This window comes from Mastacembelus armatus, chromosome 2 (assembly GCF_900324485.2).
Source record: "Mastacembelus armatus chromosome 2, fMasArm1.2, whole genome shotgun sequence".
NCBI classification, from domain to species: Eukaryota; Metazoa; Chordata; class Actinopteri; order Synbranchiformes; family Mastacembelidae; genus Mastacembelus; species Mastacembelus armatus.
In genome coordinates this window covers 5898507-5921075 of record NC_046634.1, presented here as the reverse complement: position 1 = coordinate 5921075, position 22569 = coordinate 5898507, and the positions used below count along the sequence as shown (strand labels likewise).

Here is a 22569-nt window from a genome sequence, read left to right as displayed (position 1 = left end):
GAAACACGGTTTAATTTTTAAGCTTAAACAAAACTTCCAAACGTATTGGTCTGTTTAGTTGCTCGTAAGTCCTTCCCACATCTATCCACACCTGTATTTGGACTAAACCCAAGCACAACCTGTTTTTCGTTGGCTGGGGGAAAACCCAAATAGAAGCTGTGCACTTGGGAGTGGTTTGCACCAATGAATAGTCATTCAATGCTTGTACTTTCATTTAGTTTACCTCGACTTCAGCCTTGAGACACAGGCTTCACCCTGCAGGTGCTCCAACAGTGGAATACAGACGTGATACAGGTATGCAAAACTACAAAAATGATTTTATGCTTTTCCTACAACCTTAATTTTATATGTATTAATGAAAGCTGACTAAAAATACAAGATAGTATACAATCTGATTATGGTTAACTAACAGGTAATGTTTAATAAAGTTTTATTTGCAATGTTCAGTATTAATATTTAACATTTTCTGTGCAGGTTGAGATACTTACAGATGTATTGTTCAGTAGCTTTCCTTCTGTGTTCAGCCACACATTCATCTTATTTGCATATCAACAGCTTGTTTTTCTGTTGGAAGAAACCTCAAACTGAATGTTTTCATGAGCTGTTCAGTCATTAACATTTAATGTTCTTGTTTTTCCTAAAAGGTCGTGTTATCTTGATTTGTGCAGCTTTTGTATTAGTCAGTAGACCTTTATTTGACTGTAAAAGAAATAAAACAGGATCAACTTTGACCTGGTTTAAACCTTTATTTCAGAACTCACATTGGACTCACCTGAGTAACACATCAACCAGGAAGTTGTGCCAGGTGTGGTTCACACTGTGGCAGGTTGTTCCTGCTTTCTAATCTTGTGACAGGTATAGGCAGGTGAGCCGGATGTATGTGGGTTTTTTTTTTTTTGTTTGTTTTTTTTTTTTTTTTTTTAAATACGTTAACCCTGAACTGTTTTGGCACATTTCAGGTGTGTGGGAGAAGAAGAACTTCAGGTCCAGGTGACATGCTCATGAACTTAAGCATGTTGAAGCCGGGAGGGACTGAGACCAGGGAAAACATCTTCAGTCAGAATAACAAAAGTCAGTTTTTATAATAATAGTAATTGATATGTAGTCAGCAGTTGTAAAAGGATGAAATTACACACTCCCTAATCTTTTTTTCATTTGATTCCACTTGTATTCATCTCAAGACAGAGACATGTAAAAGCCAACCTCTGTATCTTTGAGTTGATTTTATCTCACTGTTGTTTTTTTTTTTTTTACAGTACAGGCCAATACTTAACATGTCTAAGTACTTTAATGTAACCAGCCTTCTGCTCTAATTGTAAAACTATAGCTTAAAGTTTTTACATGTTCATGTTTAACCTTTTTTTAATGGTACACAAAAGTTTAGTCAAGTCGGCCCCTGGATGGGACGCCACATTTGAGTGCAGTGATTTATATGTAATCTCTTCCTTATGTTGCTTAACAGACTTTAGTCATTAGACATTATGACACTTTGTCTTTCTTCTGTCCTTCCTTCCTTCTATTACTATATATATATATATATATATGTAAGTAATGTTGTTTTTATTTATTTTTCTTTTTTCAGGCCTTCTTGGCACTGATCAAGTAGGATACATTCAAGCTCTACCCAAGAAGACGGTAAAAGAACTGCTAATGATGAAACGCTATTTTAGTGAAAAGGTGCGTCAATGAACACATGAACATGATGAGACAAGCCTAAACTGCATTTTAGAGAAGGGCAGGGGTTGGATTTCCCAGGAAATGATGCAATCAACTTCACTACTTGTGTGTTTGAAATGTCATGGTTTTACTTCTTAATGATTGTGTACATCAGTGCCTAGTGTTGTTGAGCAGTACAGACAAAATTCACGTTCCTATAGTATGAAGAAGATGTAACATGACATGACAGATACTTTATTCATCCTCATTGGAGAAATACAGAATGTTTTCAGATGTTTTGCATTCCTCCATTTTACTGATAGAAGATATTCAAGTCTTCAAGTGTAATATGCAAATCATTTGAAGACAGTGAAGATTGTGAATGAATGTGTGGATAAAGTTTCTCACAACAATTCCCTTTCAGAAATGGAACGGCCCACCTGAAAACAGCGATGCAGAGCGTAAATTTAAACTTCCAAGACATGAAACTTTTTCCAGTGACACAAGTCCTTGCCCTGAAGGTACTCCACCACCAGTCAACCAAAATATCACCAGTCTTTTCCCTGCCACTGCCCATGTAAACACTTACATTACCCCACAACCAATGGCTCCCACTCCTGAAGTCAAGATGACCTTATTTCACTGGCAAATACAGCAAGAGACAAAGAGAATTGAAGGTGTTTCTCCTGAGCTGCTGAACATGCAGGATGCAGATGGTGACACGTATGTATTCATGGAAAATGTCATTATTTATACCACTGACTCTGTCAGAAATCTTTAGTACATTTACAATACATTGTCCTCAGTCATTGTCATCCCATGATGCTAAGTGTGTGAACAGGAGCTAGGCAGCAAGCAGAGTGTGTGAACTAGGAATTTTCTTTCCCCACTTCCAGAATTCTTCACATAGCAGTGGCACAAGGAAAACGGGCTCTGGCTTATGTGCTTGCTGCAAACATGGCAATGTGTGGCTCTCTGGACGTGAAAGAACGCAACGGCCAGGTACAAACCCTTAACAAGGCCCTAGTGTGCATTCCCCTTCTGTATTATTTAAAGACTTAAGGCTCTAAGTTGTGGTACGGTCTGTACACAGACAGCACTTCAGATAGCGGCTGCCACCAATCAACACTTAATCGTCCAGGACCTGCTGACATACGGGGCACAAATTAACACTCAAGACTTCTGGGGCCGCTCTCCTTTGCATGTGTGTGCTGCTAAAGGCCACTTTCTCACTCTGCAGGTAACCAGTCACTGGAAAATGTAGTACACGAGGATTATTATATTTTATATTTTCTATATATTTTATTGACTCACTTTTTCCCCACAGAGCATCTGGAGGACGCTGGAAGGGAGTGGGCAATCCATTGATATTGAAATGTTCAATTATGATGGTGAGTAATGTGTATTTACCTGAAGACTTGGTGATGTTAGTAGGTTTTTCAGATTAAATACTGACAGTTCTCTGTTTTGAAGGTTTAACTCCGCTACATGCAGCAGTCTTGTCTCACAATGCTGTTGTTAAGGAGTCAAGGAATCTGGAAAAACCTTGTTCATACATGGCCAAAGAGCTGGCTCAGAAAGGACTCATGTATGTTGAATGTATTAAGACTCTTCTGCTCATGGGCGCCTCCTACAGGACAAGGGTGATTATTACAACTGCTAGACTGCATTGAGTTTTGATTAGGAGTTAATAGATTAAAAAGAGGTTTCTGTTGAAACGTGTCGAAACATTTACACAAACACTGCATTGTCACATATTACATACACAGATTCAATTTAACAAAAACTCAACTATCTGAACTGCAGACAACAAAGGTGCAAGCCATAATAAATGACCCAACAATCGGAGTATTTCTAAAACAAGTGTGAGAATCAGTTCATCATCCCATTTGGAAACCAGAGACATTTCCTTTATGTTGTGACTACAAGGCCACATGGTTAAGTGCTTAAAAAAGCTGAAACTTAATATTAGGTTGCGTAATAATAATCACCTACAGAGACCTAGGGGCTGCAAAAATGATCTTGTTTTCAAGCACTATGTCTTTCTGTTCTCACAGGATCTGAAAAGTGGACGGACTTGTCTTCACATGGCTTCTGAGGAGGCAAATGTAGACCTGTTCAAAATTTTCCTTGACCAGTCGCCTTCACTGTCCATTATAAATCTCAAGGTGAGTTGTTTTGTTGATCTGAAAGGTTAAATTGTATGCTCACATGAAATGAAAGATATTAACAACACAATCCACTCACTTTTTGTGTGAAGTAGAAATAAGGACATGGTGTGTAAATTAAGCAGCTTCTAGCACTCATCAAATTAGCATGTCATAATATGGCATATATAATAAATGTATTAAAATCCACAAACTGCTTGTTCTTCTGTGTGCGTGTGTTTCAGACGTTTAGTGGAAACACGGCCCTGCACATCGTCAGCTCTTTGCAAAACCATAAAACTCAGGTGGATGCGGTGAAGCTGCTCATGAGAAAAGGAGCCGACCCGGGGATCAGAAACTTTGAGAATGAGCTGCCATCCCTGCTGGTGCCTGAAGGACCCATGGGTGACAAGGTAGGCTGTGTTATGTAGTATGACTCTTGTTGCATTAAAGGAATAAATAAAAAGGCATTGTTCATCATGACTGAAGTATAAATGATTGTGTGTGTGTACTTTTACATATATGGTCTAAAAACCGAACCTATTATTATATTAAAATTTGAGTTCTGACTTTTTTTCAGGTGCGGCAGATCCTGAAAGGGAAAAGTGTTGATGCTTAGGTGAAGCTCAAAAACACTGTCAGTCAGACAGTCCACTCTAACAGGATATTATTTGCCAAAACAAGGCAGATGCTGGTTGTTTCAGTGAAACTTACTTAGTTGTTCATTACTATGTAATGTTGGCATGGCAGTCAAGCTATGACAGGTTTTTGTTTCTGTGTTTTTGATGATACTTACAGTACAGTTCATGTGTTATTGTACATTGAGTCATGAGTTTGTAATACAGTGTGAATGTGTCTGATGGATTGATGTATATAATGATAACTACAGTGACAAGGACTAGTCTTCTGTAAAGAGCTGAACTATAATCACATCCAGTTCCATTGCTTTTTGATTGAGCAGAGCAGGTGGGGACTGTAAGTGTTGTGTCTATATGCAATAAACTGGTTTGATTAAATCTGTTGTAATGTTGAAATAATAAAAGAAAAGAAATAAAAAAAACAAACAAATCGTGGAGGCTGTTTGTCTTTGACTGTAAAATATGTATTTCAAGTAGAAAATGGAAATACTTACTAGTACTTAACACTAGTACTTGACTAGGTGTTATTAATAGCACACCAGCCTATTCCACAAAACACCGTGTGGGGGCGCTGTGGGCCCGATCTGGAGGCTCTTCCTCTCCGCATGACGCTGTCGTGCCGGGTGCCTGTGCTGGAGGCGGGTGTGTGGAGCCTTATTGTTCCAGCGGAAAGCTCCGTGCACGGTTTCTCCCATTTGTTTCAATGGCTACATCGCAGAAAGCTCGTCCCACCTGACAGGGAGCGGTTTCTGCGCCCGACGCAAACTTGTCCGCAGCGCAGCGCCGTGCGGGATTTCCACGAAAAGCTCGGACAATCTGTGGATCCTGAAGGAACAGGGGGTAAGGAAATCATGCTGTTGGGATTAGGACTCGAGGTTACACGTAGTCTCTCTGGTACTGCTCGTGTGGTGCACACTTCGCTTAGATCTAGTCAGATTTGGTGCAGCTCCGGTTTAAAGCCCAGACGCTGTGGGTCGACGCTGTGCCATGAGCCTGGTTTCCTCAGTACGAGCTGGCTCCATGTCCTAATCGGCTGAGCTTTAGAGGGACCAGCAGGGATTTTACTGTACATTAAGCTTAATTGTGGACGAGGATCTGTGGTGAGTGTGCACATCATAGTTTATTACAGGCACACAGTTTTTATCATTGGGGCATTTCCTGCTTCTGCCCCAAGACATTTCTGCTGTTTTGTGTTGATCATTTTCCATTCACCAAACGCTACAATACCCCCCCCCCCACACACACACACACACGCACGCACTCACGCGCTCACTCACTGCCTGGTCACTGGAGTGTGAGCAGGTTCTTTAGCCTACTGACATCTTTGCTGTGCGTTAAAGGATTACTCTGCTAACCTACATCCTGGGCCTTGAACTCTGCCAGCTGTGCTGTGCAACATGCATGTACATACAGCACATCTAACGACTTAAATGTTCTTTATGTACATGCATGTTGAAGCATATTGCCCCCCCCCAGTGTTCTTGATATTATTAAAAGCAAACCTTGACCAGACCCTGAGACCCTGAGAATTGCAATGTTGCACCTATTAGGTGTCAGCATGAGCTGACAAGCAAATCCCCCTTTGTTATTGATCTGTGCTCCCCCACACATTGCACCCCCTCTGGGATGGGGTCAGAGCACAGGGTCAGTAGGGAAGCAGCACCCATGATCAGCATTGCCTTGCTCATAGGCACTTTGTTTTGCTAATGAGTGGATGGAGCATGGGTTTTCCAGTGGTCTGCTGCCATCACACACAGAGAGCTTCACAATAGAAACTCTCCTGAGGCCGGGGTCTGATAAAAGAGGTGTGAGCGGTCAGTGTTGGAGCGTAGCCATGATCTCGCCCTCGTGTTTGCCTGTACGGGTGAAGCTGACACTCCTGGGTGTCATTTTGCAGCTGAGTCAGTCAGTCAGTAGCTGATCTCTTCCTGTGGTGAAAATGGCAGCAAGTGACACAGTCAGGTGACCGATGTCCTCCCTTAGCTCAGACTCTTGTTTTTGGTTCTTGGTTGTGCATGTTGCCAAATAACACTGCTATCTCTGGACCGTTGTTTATACAAACAGGACATTTATCAGGACCCTGGACGTCAGGAAGGTTTTGGTTAATTGAGAAAATAACAGATGAAGCCATAGTTAAATAAAAGTTGTGTTATGTCCAGCAGTAGCAGGTGGTCTGGGAGTGGCTGAGTAGGTTAATATTTACAGCATTACAGCCCAAAGAATTAATCCATTAGTCAAGTGAGAGAAAATGAATCAGCATATTGCAGCAATATTGAATATTTGATGCAAAGTTTCATTTAGGTTTGCAGTTTTTTAACTAGTGCATGCCTGTATTATATAAGGCGTTCTCTGTACATGCACTTGTTTACACACATACACACTCACTTCTGATTCCCAGGGCATGGCTTCCCTCTCACAGACTCCTGGGAAACTTTCCACCATCAGCAGTTCAAAGGCTGGTTGAGAGGCTTTGGTCCCTCTGAGTTAAAGCCCTGCTGCTGGAAGCTCCCACAGTAGCTTCCTTTGTGCCTGTGTGACCAAATCTCTCTGTATTCGTCTCTTGCTCAGCTAACTCTGTGTGTAATCCTCCCAGCTCCTTACTGGGCCAATGATGAAACTTTTACTACCATATTCCACTATTTACAATTATTTAGTCGTGAAATTGATCTGCAAAAGGGAAGAACATTAAAGTAACAGCTAATGTGAAATGATCAGGGTCTTAAATCAATTTAGGATTTTGTTTATGAGGGAAACTACAAGCAGTTGTGTCTTGATGCTGTGTTGGGTATGTAGGGAGTTTTATGTTGAGAGAGTGTAGCGCTCACTATTGCTGCTGTCTGCACATTATGATCTACTGATGTTTGTTGGGGCAATTGGCACCTACCTGTTAGTGAATGATTAGGTCGAGCTATAAAAGTGGCTGTGAGTCGACACTTGTTTTGCTTTGAAGGATGGCACAGGGAGGAACAATCAGCTAACTCAAACTCAAACTCAGTGTAGGGTTTCCCAAGCAGCTTTTTGTCTCAGGCTTTCCTGATCTGGCCAACACTAACCTGCTCATAAACAAACGAGCAGAGCTCCAGTGGGGAAGTAGCCCACAAGAACAAGCAAATGTTCCCACAGGTGTAATGAGTAACTTGAATGTCAGGTCACTTCCTTGGTTCCAGTTTGTAGTTATTTGTGCGTGCAGGTGGAGGGATTACTACAAGATCATCTCTTTTCTTCTACGTCTTTGCATATGTATTACCTGCCTGAGTTCTCACATTAGGACATAAAGGTTTGATTCGGTGTTATAGAACAAATTAAAGCAGTAAAATGTTTTTTTTAGGTTCATGTGTCTGTGAGCTGTGTTAATTCATTTACACAGAAGACATGCACACATAAAGACTTAGAGGAACATTAAAGAAGATCGGTAATTGTGGGTTATTGATTTTACAAAAGCGTTTGTGACCCTCAGGCCTATATTACCCCCAGACTGTCTTCTTAAACATTCCTCAGCCCTGATGTCACCCGCTGTCTGAGAGGATATTGTCTGAGGTTGAGGTTTATCAAGGGTGAAACGGAGGTGGGGGTGCTGTGAAGTTTGTGTGTGTTTGAGTCTGAAAGAAGGGAGAGGGTGGGACCCATTGGTCTTTGTGTGTTCTTAGACTGTATCTCATCTGCCCTTCATGTGAAGCTTTGAGTCAAGTCTGAACTGGTCTGAAACAGAGTTCTGTCTTAGGTTTGTGCATATGAGTGTCTAGAAGGTGTGAGACGTGTCTGTGGTCTGCGTTGCATTGGCCAGACTGAGTTCAGCTGACATGGCTGTTCTTGGCTGTGGTTTATACGCTGATTTCATCATCCTAAACATTAAACACTATTAAAAGACAACAAAAACTCATGGACTAAATGTCTTGTGGTTTTTTTACATTGCACAAGGCAAATTTAACCCACCTGAATAAATGTGGCATGATTTTTTTTTCAACATTTCTTGTATTAATTAAGCATAAAGTTTCCCTCTCAGCAAAGTTTTCTAAATTGCCATAACAGAAGCTCTTACTCTGTTTAGAACTGAGCTATTATTGAACTTTATTTAGTTCCACATTTAAAATAGTTTCTCACCTTTATTTGCCCAGACAAGGTTGACGGAGCATCTCATTTTCAGCATCTCCCTCCTTTATATTTATATAATAGTTTCTCTAAAATGCTTGTGTATGGTCTGTAAAACCAGGAAAGGCTGTTTAATCCTGAAAAGAAAAACAGTCATATGTTAAAGAACAAGTTATGTACATTCAGCATCATATAAGCTGTGATGTAACGCTGCTATTTAGGATGACAGCCTACAGGAAATGCCCCCCAAAATACCTCAAATGACAGACTGAAGACATTGGATTTGCTGTGTGAAGCACAAAAAGGACACAAACTGCAACCTCACATCTCTTTCCTCTCTCCTCCAGACGTAAACAGAAGCCCCTGCAGCTTGAGAGCCCGGCACCGTAGCATCTGTCATCATGGTTGAACCTACCGACAGGTCGTCCACAGCCGGACAGAGGCTGGGCGCCCCTGAAAGTTTTGGGGTTTCCACCCTGGAGCCAGGCCTGCGTCCTCCCACTCAGCCTCCGGGCAAACTGGTCTCCATAAGGGTGCAGATGCTCGATGACACACAGGAAGTCTTCCAGATATCAGTGAGTAAAGGCTTTGAATGTGTGTCTAGTCCTGCTTGCACGTGTTGTTGGATGATTACAGACATGACTAAGGGATTTTGTTGGTGAATCTTGGTATCTTTAACTTGGAGCTGCTGATCGTTATGAAACCTTTCCAAGATAAATAAAATACAATCCAAGGGATGTGACTAATCAGTGGAGTTATCCTGTCTGTATGCAGTTCACCTGCTGTTTGTGGTTGTAAGAAGATGGCTCAGTATGTTGCAGTCACTTTGAGTCCTATTGAATATGCCTACTTCCTCATGATACACAGGAAATGGGATAGAAGCCAGCTTCCTGTCCAAGTACACCACACCTACAGAACCCTGATCCTGCCTCATAGACCAAAGGCTTCAGTCCATGTCTGTTTTGATCCGTTTCTGTTTATTACTCAGTTGCAAACATAAGTAACTGTTTAGATGTCTAACATCTCTGGGAATTTTGTGCATGTTCAGAGTGCAGACATATGTGCTTGCATATAGGTGAGTGTGCAGCAGCTCACCAACAGAGGAATGTGTCCTGTGAGAGGCCACGATGGCAGCAGCTGTAATGACAGTGGTGTGGTATGTTATCACCGAGTGGCTCTAGTCTTGGTTTCTGAATTAACATCTGCTGCAGGCAGTGGCTGTATTATGTGCTGAAAATTTGAGGAGATTTTGTGGTGATAATTAAGAAGGAATCCAGAAAGAGCTACTGTCTCTGCTGGCTTCTTAGAGCCATAAATGGCTTTCGTGAAAATGCCAAGAATGTATGTGGTTGTTATTGTGTCAGTTCCTGAGGATGTGCCTGTGGCTGAGTGGACAGTTTAATGGGGAACTGGGCTCTGGTCAGAGTGAGGGATGCCATTTGTGTGTGTGTTTTTTTTTTTTTTAATTTTTCAAAATCCTAAATCAAAGTCTTCTCAAACGGATGTAAGAGCAGAGAGCTTGTGGTTCTCCACAAAGCAGCGGAGGCAGTGCTCTTCCTCATGTCAGAGATCTCTGAAATGACCTATCTCTGTCTAACTTAGATCTTTAGTAAGTAAAGCAATGAGTAGTGAAAGCAGTTGAAGACAGAAGCGAGCAGAAGACCATGGGCAGTGAACTCACTCATTTAATGACTGATTTTCAGGTATTCAGTGAAATAAAGGAGCCATTGTCTGTTAAGATTGACTCACCTAATCTGTCTTTTCCCACTTTCAATGCCTTTCAGTGTATTTGTGCAATAGGTGCAGTGTAACGTGAATGAAGGGATAAGCCAACAGCTTACACTAATGTTGGCACTCGATTGGGCATTTTCTCACTGTACCGAGGTAAAGTGGAAGTCTAATACGTTAACCAGGCCTGGTGGTTTACAGGATACAGCAGAAACAAAGCAGTACGTTTAACCGAGCCAGAATATGGATCAACAGGTAGATGAATGTAAATACATAATAAGGATGGATACAGTTACTTTGATTACTTATTTACTCTATTAATTTGGTGCATAAATGAAAAGCATTAGAAAGGTTCAGGTGCAACATGCAACTTCAATAAAGTTATATCATTTAGGTAGTTAACATTGAGAGCGCAGCTTTTCATCCTCAAAGTCCTTTAGATAATGTCTGGTGTTTATACTGTATAATCAGCCATGTCCACAGGCTTTCAGCTGAGAATGTGGCCCCTCAGCACCATGAATGAACTCTATTAGGCAGATTCCCATGGGGGTAACATGGAATCCATTAGATCAAGAAGAGATCCTACAGTGCATTGTGTTTTTGGAGGCACAGACTCTAAATGGCTTTAAAACTTAACCCAGCGTTTCCCTTTTGTGGAATCACAGCCTCAGTGCAGAGCACCAGCTTATTGATACTTCATATTATTATTATTATTTATAGTCATTTTCTTTTCTTCTGACCTGAATTTGTAAAAGTGTTTGCGTATACATCACATTAATAAAACATCGAAAGGCATTGGCACACTCTGCATTAGTGACCACTGTAGTTACACACACGCACACACACGCACACACACACACACACTTGGAGGCTTCATAATTAATGTGGATTGAAGCAGCATGGCAGAAGAGTATGTGAGTGCAGAACATCATTGCTTACTCCTACCAGGTAAATAATTGAAGGTGGGGCGGATGTTATCTCTCCCTCTCTCTTTGTGTGTGTGTGTGTGTGTGTGTGTGTGTGTATTTGTTTGCATGGTGGGTGATGGGGAATATTTGTTACTCTTTTGCTTTGAGTTGGTCTTATCTGTTCAGTACCAGTGACATCTCTCACAGAGCCTATAACTGTATTTGCTTTAATTGTGTGATGATAAATGCTCAAGCAGTTTGTCCTGGAACCCCATAATCCCCCTCTTCATTGTTCCAAACACAAATGCAAGCACTACACAGGTTCTGTACCACATCTGACTCAGTCCTTTGATATGTGATTTCATTACACTTTTAATCAGTTTAAGCTGCTTTGGTTACATGTGGTATTATTGGTATGATTAGCTGTCACAAGTAAAAGCTCCCTGTCACAGATTGTCTCACTTTTCCTTGAGGTCACAGCGTCTGTAATTGAGGGGAATTTTCCAAAGGAAACTGTTGTGGTTTATATGGTGGGGATCAATAAAATCCAGAGAAGAGAAACAAGTGACTGCATTTTAACTCACACCTGTTAAACAGAAGTGTGGATAAGGACGAGTGTCTGCATCGTTCAGGCACTGATGTCACTGTAGATTTCTGAACTTTGACCTATTCCCCTGTACAGAAATATAGTCAATTCCAGGATATATATAGACCTGGTCTGCATTTAGAGGCCAGAACAAAATAAAGAGCAGACAGGAAGGTAGAGCAAAACAACACACCAGCAAGTTTGAAATGGCAGGTTTTGCTCTGCAGCATGGAAAAACAAGATGTGTTTTATTTCTGTCTCTTCTGAAAACAGCATCCAGCCTGGTGTTTTTCACATTTAGCTCTGATTCACACACACATGGTTTCAAGTGGACCTCCACGATGGCACCTGCAGCTGCAGAACTGTCAGACGTGCAGTGTCTTCAGATTCCAGCTTGGACTGGAACTGCATTAGGATGACAAGGGTCTTTCTATCAGTGGTGTCTGATTGGGTCATTTTTTTTTGTCTAGCTTACTTACTTGATCTTAATCCCTGCAAGACAATCCAATATAACCACATAGAAACTGACTTTCCCAGTGGACATGAGACATCATGTGTGATAGTTGGAGAGGGTGGACAAAGGGAGGTGGGGTGAGATGCATGTGTGTGTCCAGGTGCAATAAGAACACACATGGGTTTTTGTCCCATGATTGGATTCTGGCTTTATGATCTGCACGGTCCTGACCTTTTGTGTGTGTTTTTGTCTGGAAGAGAGCCGGGTAAAGATACAGGACTACAGGGGGAGGGTTTAGGGAGGATTAGGATGCTTTATAGACAACATCATCTGATGGACTAGCAGTCCCCCAAGGCTGATAATGAATGAGCTCTGAGTCCCCTGCCACATTATGCACAAACACTCTGCCTGTCGCTTATCTCCAATGCGGAGCAGTTGACATTTCAAATAGATGGGCCTTTGTGTTGTTGGCTGCCTTGGGAGTAAATGATACACATGGACATAGCAGATATGAGAGGAATGAGAGTGGTGGATAGTAAATCAGTCACGCCTTTAATAAGTGTTTTAAAAAGACAAAAGGAGCAACTTAGTTACCTAAAGATACAATTACACACTGTCCACGTGCATTTTCTTTTAATTTCTTCAAAATGGCCATTTATTTAGGCTTGTATTGATCTTCATGCATGCATTAAGCATTTTAATGGCTTGTCATCAGGTGGTCCAGATCCTTGCAGCCAAACCTCTCTTTTCTTTAAAACACATTTTGGGTTAATTGTGCCTCATCCCTCCTCCACAACAGAGGTGTGACTGCCTCACTGTGGTTCTTCCACCACTGAGACCTTAAATATTTGGCCTGGGCAGGAGCAGAAGGAATTAGATTTACTGTTACAGTTTTCTCCAAAGTTACGTCTAAGCTGAACAATAAACTTTTCTTTTTACAAGAGTCATCTGGAATCCACTGATGACATTTGGTGATGTTTGTATGCAGGATTTCACCCTGAAGCTTGTTAAAAGTCGTCCAAATTCTGTACCTCACCCCCGATCTACCTTCATGGACATATTTCTGACATTTATGCTGCAGGAGAAAGACAAGTGATGAGAAATGATGTGTTTTGAGGATTGGAACTAAATTCTGATTATATTTCTTTATGTCTTCTAAAGCAGGCAGTGGTTCCAGTGGTTTGTTTGTATGGGCAGAGCTGAGGTGATGTTTAAAGACAGTCAAATGTAATTATTCAGGGTGAGGCTGCAGTGCTGGCTTTGTGATCACTTCATGTTTATGGCCCATCAACTTAGCAGGGCAGATATGAGCTCTCTCTTCTCTTCTTCTCGAGTTATCCACCCCATCTCCCAATCCTCTGCTCTGATCTTCTTTCTTTCTGCTTCGTGGAGTGCATGCAGATCTAACAGTAGCTCTGGCAGGCTTCACTCATCATCATCCACAGAGACCTGCTCTGTGTGTGTGCTAAAACCCCCAGTCCCTGTTCAGTCCAGTGCTGTAACATACTAAACATTATTGATGCTGTTTAAAAAGACTCACGAGGGCCACATTAAACCATGTTACATGGATATGTGAGTTTATAGGACAATGTGCATGTGTGCCCGCTACAACCTGCCCGGCAAGTGTACAGACTCTTAAGCCTGGTTAATTAGAGCCCTATTAAAATAAATATTAGATTTGACTTGCAGATGACTTGCAGATGCAGTATCCTCCCCCTTCATGACTCTCTCATAAATGGGAATGCTGGATGAACACGACTAAATAATGCATTGTTTTTAATAATTTAAAAAAACTATGTCATAAAAATGGGTCAATCATGGTTTATTGGTCTTTTCTGGCCTATGGTCCCATTTCTGGGTCCTACAATTGACCTAATGCTTAAAGCTATATTAATATCATTTACATGGCTGTTCAGCCAGTGAGGATAAATTTTCCACATGATTTTTAGTCCAAACTTTAAGCCAGAAATTAATTTTTCAATCAACTTGTGTGAAACAAAAGATTCACTGTTTCAAAGCTAATTTTGAATGTTAAATTGGCCTCTGGTGCGACGAAGGAAAGTTTAGACAAGCGTGGCAGACTTGGAGTGAGAGTGAATTGTGACCCCAGCAGATACAGTTGTTATGTTATAACATTATGTTATGCTATATTTTGTTTCCATACCAAACAATATCAGATTTTCTTAGCCAAACAACTTTTCTGCGACCCTATGTGGTGTCCCAGCCCCCTGTGTCTGGATGCTTGCACACACAGGCTCACCCAAGGCTGTGCTGGATTATGTAATGCTGGCATTCTCTGTGTCATTCCTGTGGTCAGAGATCTCAGAGAGGGACTCGTGACTTTCCTCTCAGCTACTTCTTCTTATTTTTCCCCAGAGTTTGACCTTCCTGTGGAGAAAAGGAAGAGAGTTTTCCTCTAGGGAAAGTAATGAAGTGCCATATTGTTGAATATCAGTGTGAAAGCAGTAATAGTGTTGCATTTCTACTCTTTCAGTCTGTGCAGTTAGTTAGGTATGTAACACACTGGTGCCAGACATGCACAAGTAGGTGCAGTAGCACTGTTGCACTCTTAAGGTGGGTGTGTGCACATGCACATGGAGCCACGTGGAAGCATTTAGTCATACAGAGTTCAAAGACAGGGCCACAGACTAAAGTGCCTTCGAGCTAGGAAGGAGGGAATGATGGAACCACAAAGAAAGATTATTACTCAGTCAGTGGTAGACTTTTGCTGACGGGGAGAGAATGACTGAGGGATTGTTTTTGTAAGGGAGCAGGATGGGGGTAGGAAAGAAATGAAGAGGGCCCCACTGAGAGGCGAAGAAGACATGGTGTTACTCTCACTGTGACAGAGAAGGAAGAGAGGTTGCAGCACTGGGAGAGAGAAAAAGATACTTGCAGACACACATCCGCCTCCCACAGAAGCCCTTTGCATTATGACAGCACCCAGTGAATGAGCAAGCTCTGTCTCCTCTGCTTGGCTGCAGATGGGATCCTTTCTTTGGAATTGCAGTGAATGAGGTCCCCAATGAGGAGGCTAGTCAGGCCAACAGTGGAAGAGCTGGGCCCCATTTAGGGCAATCACTGTGCCTCTGCTTCACTGTGCTACATAAAACCACCATAACAATTTCGTAGTATTTGTGGATTGCCTGTACTGGTTTGGAGTAGGCTGCAGTAGCTGTTGAGGTGGCCTTGGGGGGAAATTTTCACTACTGTCTGCCATAGTATTTCCTCTATTGATAGGATAGGAGTGGTACTTCGATGTGTTAATAATAAGGCCCCTCCCTTCTTGTCATCACAACCTCTGTTCCAGTTTGGCATGGTAATACTTCAGAACTGTTGTTTTAAAGACAATGGAAAATGAATGCCAGCTGCTAGACCAACGCTGGTATGTTTATCATCAATGCCAGACCCATTGGAAGGTAGCCAAGAGAAATCTGGAGCTCCTGTATTTAGAAAATGAATCGGGTCTGGTAAAAAAATGAGGTGGCTGGTAAAAAGAAAACAGAAGCTGTACTTTAGTGATACATGTGTGTTTAGTGATACATGTTGCTGTTGGACTCACATGTTAGCTTCAGGCAATAGTCCTGTTTTTCCTAATCAGATCTAACTCGATTCCCTTCTCCACTTTACGGTCATGGCTTCATTTGATTGAGTGAGCTGGAGAATGGAAGGAGGAGAAACAGGGTGAATGGTAGAACAGGCAGAACAGGTTCTTTAGTACATTGTACTAAGTAACTAAAATTAGCCTTTTTCTTTTCCTTCTCTGGTGAGAGTTAGACAGGTCTACAGTTATTGACTCTATGTGGCTCCTTGTTCTGGCTGTCTGCTGCTGGAAATCTGAACCAGATGATGGAGCAGAGCAGTTTTCCTGTGTCAGGGTTTTCCCTTAGTACAGGTGATAAAGTCAGTGGTAAGGTTGGTTGTGTAGGGCAGGAGGTTTATCCCTGGCAAGACACCTATTATAGAATCAAGTAATAAAATATCTCTTTCAGGTTCATTTGTTCTGTAGTTTGTAGATTTGCTTTGTGTTGCTTGTTTAACTGTAGTTTGAAAGACAACACTCAGCTCTCACCCAGTCCTCAGCAGGGGCTCTGTAATAGAAGTGGAGTGGACATGCAAAGTGTTTAAGCTGGAGCTTAAAACCAAGAGGTCAGGTTCAGCATCCTAAATGTCTTAGTGCTGTAAAGTGTTAACCACAGCTCTTTATTAGAGCTTTCTCTGTGGAGTTGCCTCACTCAGTCTCTGTCGCTGATCTGGCCCGGTAACGTCGCTCCTTCACAGGCTTTAGGAGGCTGTTGAGTGAGTGTGTGGGAGCGTGTTGCACTGGGATCTCTTTCAATAGGTGAAGTGTTTCTTAATCTCTTCCCTTGCTCCCTGCTCCCTCCTCCTCTGTTTGGATGTTTTCCAGAAGCCTCTGTGGAAAACTCAGTGGCGTCTCTCCTGCTGTGTCCCCAGGTCTCCAGTCGCTTGTTTCTCTGAGAAACTAGCACAGGAATGTGGGCTGAAATCTGATGTTTGGGAGAAAAAGTAGTTTTGGTTTTCACCTTTCTCTGCCTTCCTGTTTTTTTTTCTCTTGCTTTTATTATTCCTTCTTTCTCTCAGACATCATGCCACTCTCTCTCAAGCTATGTTGTCATAGTTAAATCTTAGTGCTATTTCTTGTTTGTAAGTCATCTGTGTATCTTCATAACCACACACACATGTGTTCATTGCAGGCCTAGTTCAATTATTCATTTGTTCCCACACCCTGTTTTCCTCATAAATTATCTGTTTTAGCAACATGTGCAAAGATATACACAAAAGCACATGCCAAGCTGAGGCATCAGTGATTTGCTTTAAATGGCTGCTTCTTTGCAGAGAGGTCAAATGGGGTGAGGAAAGCTCTTCAAACAAAAGCATCCACCATTATTGATGCTGCTGTTTTTCATTTTTGTCGCACTTGTTTTTTATGGATAAAAATGCCTTTGTGTTTGAGTGTGTTTGACAAGGTGGCACTGTTGTAATTATGCCGGATCAGCTATTAGCAGCAGTTTGTTTGGAGTGTGTGGCATAGACGTTCAGATGATTATGAAGTGATTATTTGATCATGAACTTAAAACTTAAAATGTGACTGTTCTTGTTCAAGCTCTGGATTTATAAGGAACATTTTTTTCTGATCTTTAAGCTGATTTGACTCCAGTGATGTTCATTTATTGATCATCGCTCAGAATGTCAGACGTGTTAGACATAAAGATATTACAGTAGATGTACTGGCAGCCTGCACTCACAAACCAAACCACTGCAAACTGCACACACTTACAGTACATTCATGGTTCTGTAAGATGTTTCATATAAGAGTGTCTACCATTATGTCCACTCTTTCCATTTTGTCATTCTCTTTCTTGGATGGTGCTCCAGAGGCATCTGAGAAACAAAGAGGCCTGTTGTGAGATTTACAGACCTCATTACTGCACGAGGCGTAGTACAAATGTACCCACCACCGTTCTACACAAGACACTAATTGCTTTTTTAATGGTACAATATTGTGCATGTACTCCCTTCTGCTGCTCAGTTTAATTGTCTGCCTCGAGTGTGCTGTGAGCTGTAACGCACACACACACACACACACACACACACACACACACACACACACATATATATATATATATATATACACACATACATAGACTGCACACTGAAACACAATGTCGTGTTCTTAGCAGCCTGTGGGTATTTTAATCATCCCCTATCAGGAGTGTTGCAAGTTTGATTTCCCACAGTGCCTTGCTGTCACAGCTGGCAATGCTAGCAGGTATTTTTCCAACATGCTGTTATTTCAACAGTCCAGGTGTGTAACTGTGTCCGTCGGTCTGTCTGCATGTGCCCTGCATTCTTTGCCTCCTTGCAGTGTGGAGGAACTGGCTTTGACGCCTCGCCAGTAGGTTAAGCCGTTTAACCTAATCTGTGATTGGTGGACAGTCGAGGAGGGAGGAAGCCTGCCCCAGCTGTCCTGCTGTTCCATGGTACTTTTTATTTCGCTCTCTTTCCTTAAAGGAATGTAAATAATCTGAAAAACCTTTTCTTTTACACCCAGATTGTTTAGGTTTTAGCGTTTGTGTATACTCAGCCTGCTGTTCTGTAAAGTTTGTACAGAGATGCTGTTGCCAGGGTCTGTGGTGTATGTTGTCTATTAGCTTTGCTGTTTTACTGTACTGTTTGCTGAAACAAGATGTTTATACCTTACCTTTACATTATTGTCCTGGATTTGGTTCAAACATGGACCATAAAACACAACTGAGGGGATCGTTGTGATTTGTGCTTGAGAAGCAGTGCAGCAGCTTCAGGCGGCACTAAAGAAAACAGCACAATTAGTTCTAAAACTGAAGAAATGGCACTATAATGCTACTAAACCAGATTCTATGGACTACACTGTGTGTTGGGACTAATAAACATTGCAGCGACTTATTGTTTTGGTCCTGGGGGAACAACCTGTAATCTGTCCCATTTCCATTTGTCCCTGGCCTGGGGATGGGACAGATGCATACTGGCATGCATACTACGAGAGAGAGGAGGAGCTGTGTTGTGCTGCTTGTTGCTGTAAATGAAGCTGTCTTCTCTGTTGATTTATGGTTGAGTGACCTTCAGTTTAGCAGCGGGACACAGCATGCTGTCTGGTATAAAACTTCATATTTTTCTGATAAAGCTGACCATGAAAAGAAAAAAGCACAGACCTATTTACAACTCCAATCACTGCTAACTATATGCACTCAGCGCCAGAGAGGGGTTTAGCTGAGGCTCACGTGATTCCCTGGTGCTGTCTCAGCACAGTGTTGGTATCGCTTTCATTTTCTGCCATATTTTTATGTCGCCACATCTCTTTGTCACATAGCTGTAAAGGCAACGCATTTTCATCTCTTTTTAGGCAATTGCCACTAAGTTGTCAGTTCAAACATCTATTAATGAAACAATTTTAAAGTGATATCACAAAGCAATGCTATCACACCTCTCCCTTCTGCCAGATAAAGAACTGTGATGAAAAAAATCCCTGCTGGAATTCATAGCAGAGGAGAAGAAACAGCTTTGAGGTGTTTTTTCCCCCTTGAGTTTCCCCCGTGGTGAGTTCTTATCATCAGTCTCACCCATCTGGTTTTTATCCCTGTTGACATAGTCAGAGTGCTGCAGACCATAACAGGACGTGAAGACAAGTATCTTTGAAACCTCGCCTTACTTCACATCACTGTGGCCCAGACATTGTCTTTTAGTACAATTACAATATTCTGAAAAACACAGTTCTGTAAGTACAGTTAGATTTCTTCATTTTAATAAGTCTCAATATTTCATAGGTTTGTCATTTTCACAGTGGAGCAGAGCAAACCAGACCAGACCAGTGGCCTTAGTAGAAACCGTAATAAAACACCCAGATGTAATCAAACCCAAGGTATGAATGCTAGAAATGCTTTGTCTATTCATTTCTTGGATTTCATAGGTCATTTGCATCAGTGATGCTGTGGGACCTTGTAAACTCTCACCTCAGCGTGACAGATGGTAAGAATATTTTGCTTGGCCATGGGTTAGAGGGCAAGACAGGATTCACAGAAAGGGAGAATGAAGGAAAAACATTGGAAGATAAACAATAATTGATAGATGAAATATGGCTAAGTAGACTTTTATAAATGAAACAATAATATAGGATTAGAGAATAGATGGTAGTGTATTATAAATCACAACTTTCTTAAAAGATGAACTCAGGTTCCCCTCCATTAACAAACAAATGGATTTATGTGGATTTATTACACATTTTGAATCATTCATGCAGTTTCTCGGGGTTTAGGTTTGGTCAAGTTACTTTTATACTTCAGGTACAACTAGCCCTTGGAATCGCTGCTCTAAGATGCTCACACAGATGACCGATGTGACTGGGTTACTAACTACTAACTTGCCAGGGACAAAGATGGACGTTTCTAACTATAATTGATGTGTCTTCATTAACTGTTCATTTCTAACATAAAATCAGCTTTGGCTACAGAGAAACTGTGACAATAGGGGAGAATTGAGACTAAAGAGAAAAAGTGAAGTGAAATATATGTCGGTTTTCTTAGCTGTAGGCCTCACAGGGGAAAAGGGGGCTGGTTAGTTGAAAAGAGAGAGCAATTACTTTGATATACCACATCCCAGTTTGGCCAGGCACTGACCTTCTGCCATGAGAAAGGTCTTGGATTAAAAGGAGCAAGGGAGCAGGAGAGGAAGTGTGTTTACTAGATTTTCTGTGTGTGTTTTGCTGACTGATGACTATTCTGGGCAGCAGTTAGGGTGCGTTTGGCAGAAGGACACTCTGATGAGTAGACAGGTACTGTATGCTGACAGCTTACTGGCAAATGTCCTTGACAGGCAAAAAGCCACAGGTGTCTGGACATCAGACAAGGGGTGGAGTCCAAAGATAAAAAGAAGGACCATATTTTCACTTATTTCCGAGCTATCTGCATCATGTTAATAGATTCAAACAGATCTCATGTTTTCAGTACCTGTCTTTGGAGTAGTTTAGTACATTTGCCATGAAGCTGGGCTTTGAGTTCTTGCTGACACAGGCTACTGCAGCCTTGTTTATTATCAGTAACACAAACCAGAATCACACACTGCACAGGAGCTACCACGATCAACCTGCCAGCTGACCATAATGGATATTTTTAGACCTAGTTGTGACCCACAACCCCCTAAAGTACATTTTGTTTGAGAGGCACCACTATAATTTGAGTCTAGTTTGGTGCAAAAAAGGGGCATGAGTCATGTGGTGATAGGTAAACAGAGTTGCCACAGCTGCAGACGGGCCTCTGTTTTATTGATATCTTTTTGTGACCCTCATTTGCTGGAAAAATCTGCAGTTATTTTTGCTCTTAGTGCCCCAGCAGTGAAAATGCGTTGTGTTTTCCTCATTTGAACAAGAACATTGGATCTTAACAGCAGAGCTGTTTCAAGCACACACTGGAAAGATGCAGTGCAAACAGACTGCTGCTTTTTGTTCCTTTTCCCATGTCTGGAGCTATTTTGATGACTTCATATGACTCGGTTTGTCTTCTTGGATGTTTTCTTGGCTCAAATGGTTTGATGATGGTTGCCAGGCCTGAATCCAGATTTACTGATGGATCCCTGCTAAACTTACTAGCCTTCTAATTATCTTAAAGCAGAAGAGCCATGTTGGTGTAAGTCCCAATAGGACAGCTGTATGAAACTGGACCCTACTTTTAAGGACGTGACCTTGGCCTTTGCAGGTTGTTTTTAGAGTCTGGAGTTTGAGCAGGAAAATCTAACTTCATCCATTTTTCAGACTTTTTATTGTGTGTCTGCAGGCAAATACATGTACCAGTGAATGTTTAACTGTATGCATATGCAACACAAAAAAAAGCTAAATATATCTGGGTTTCTAAAGCCTCATTCCACATCTGCTATGTAAGACAAAAATCATGTAAGATGTCTGTCTCTATGGGTAGTGAGTGCATACAAGTGTGTGTTTTCGGCCAAGAAAGGTTCATTGATGGATGTGGCTGAATGAAGTGATTGTGATTTGAACTGAAAGGACCTCAGTGTGGGCTCCACAGGGCCTAGTCAGCTCTGTTCAGCTGAGATCTCAGCCCACAAATACACCAATTCTTTTTAGACCAATTGCATTTGTGATAGTTAAACTATGAACTTGTAGACAGGTGTAGAAATTGGCCTAAGGTGCTGTGTTATGACCATCCTTCCTTTCCCTATCCTTTGCCCAGTAAGTGTGACTCCAGGCCTATTTTTATTCTCCTGTTTCATTATAAACAAACCCTATATATATATATATATATATATATATATATATATATATATATATATATATATATATATATATATATATATTGAGACGCAGTCGTGTGTAAATATATATATATATATATATATATATATATATATATATATATATATATATATATATATATATATATATATATATATATATATATCTATATATATATATATATATATATATATATATATATATATATATATATATATATATATATATATATATATATATATATATAGGGTTTCATGTTTGACCTCGACTGGGTGACCGTTTCCTTTGCTGAAACTGTTGCCAGGATCAGAGCAGGCTGGACTGTTCCATTTTAAGTGCTACTTCATTTAACAAGCAGCATTAGCTCCACATTAGCACCACTGTCTACAGCAGGGGTATTCAACTAAAACTTAAAGAGGTCCAGTTAGAGAAAATTTCTTGAAGCAAAGGTCCGGAAGGTCATAATGTCTAACTAGTTAATGTGATATGTATTTAAGTAGCCTAGTAGTTTTATCAACATCTGCATGTAATCAATACCTGACTGTCAAAGCAAAAGAATTCAGA

At 41.2% G+C, this 22569-nt stretch overlaps 2 protein-coding genes across 6 annotated transcripts in view; both read left to right on the top strand.

Annotated features, from left to right (window-relative positions):
• The first annotated feature begins 182 nt into the window (after nucleotides 1-182).
• nfkbiz (nuclear factor of kappa light polypeptide gene enhancer in B-cells inhibitor, zeta) lies at nucleotides 183-4790 on the top strand. 3 transcript variants are annotated; one of them, XM_026301389.1, is made up of 12 exons: nucleotides 183-294; nucleotides 755-855; nucleotides 960-1071; nucleotides 1583-1677; nucleotides 2081-2379; nucleotides 2553-2658; nucleotides 2750-2896; nucleotides 2984-3047; nucleotides 3130-3299; nucleotides 3714-3824; nucleotides 4049-4216; nucleotides 4384-4790. In XM_026301389.1, the coding sequence occupies exons 3-12, from the start codon at nucleotides 996-998 to the stop codon at nucleotides 4420-4422; spliced, it is 1275 nt and encodes a 424-aa protein (XP_026157174.1). In that variant the 5' UTR covers nucleotides 183-294; nucleotides 755-855; nucleotides 960-995; the 3' UTR covers nucleotides 4423-4790. The 3 variants fall into 3 exon arrangements, with proteins under 3 accessions (XP_026157174.1, XP_026157175.1, XP_026157173.1); XM_026301390.1 differs by having other exon boundaries at nucleotides 755-865; nucleotides 960-1056; XM_026301388.1 differs by having other exon boundaries at nucleotides 755-865.
• A 263-nt stretch (nucleotides 4791-5053) lies between these two features.
• LOC113127144 (FERM, ARHGEF and pleckstrin domain-containing protein 1-like) overlaps nucleotides 5054-22569 on the top strand; it is a 46044-nt gene continuing 28528 nt past the window's right edge. For all 3 annotated transcript variants that reach the window (XM_026301431.2, XM_026301432.2, XM_026301429.2), the window contains exons 1-2: nucleotides 5054-5281; nucleotides 8878-9105. In XM_026301431.2, the coding sequence (XP_026157216.1) occupies nucleotides 8932-9105 (174 nt within the window). In that variant the 5' untranslated portion in view covers nucleotides 5054-5281; nucleotides 8878-8931. The remainder of the gene's footprint in view (nucleotides 5282-8877; nucleotides 9106-22569) is intronic.

Bases quoted from the DNA above. Each gene is read 5' to 3' on its own strand.
- nfkbiz (XM_026301389.1), top strand. From the start codon at position 996: ATGCTCATGAACTTAAGCATGTTGAAGCCGGGAGGGACTGAGACCAGG. The intron at 1,678-2,080 runs GTGCGTCAATGA...ATTCCCTTTCAG, and splicing joins AACGCTATTTTAGTGAAAAG to AAATGGAACGGCCCACCTGA. The intron at 3,048-3,129 runs GTGAGTAATGTG...TCTGTTTTGAAG, and splicing joins TGAAATGTTCAATTATGATG to GTTTAACTCCGCTACATGCA.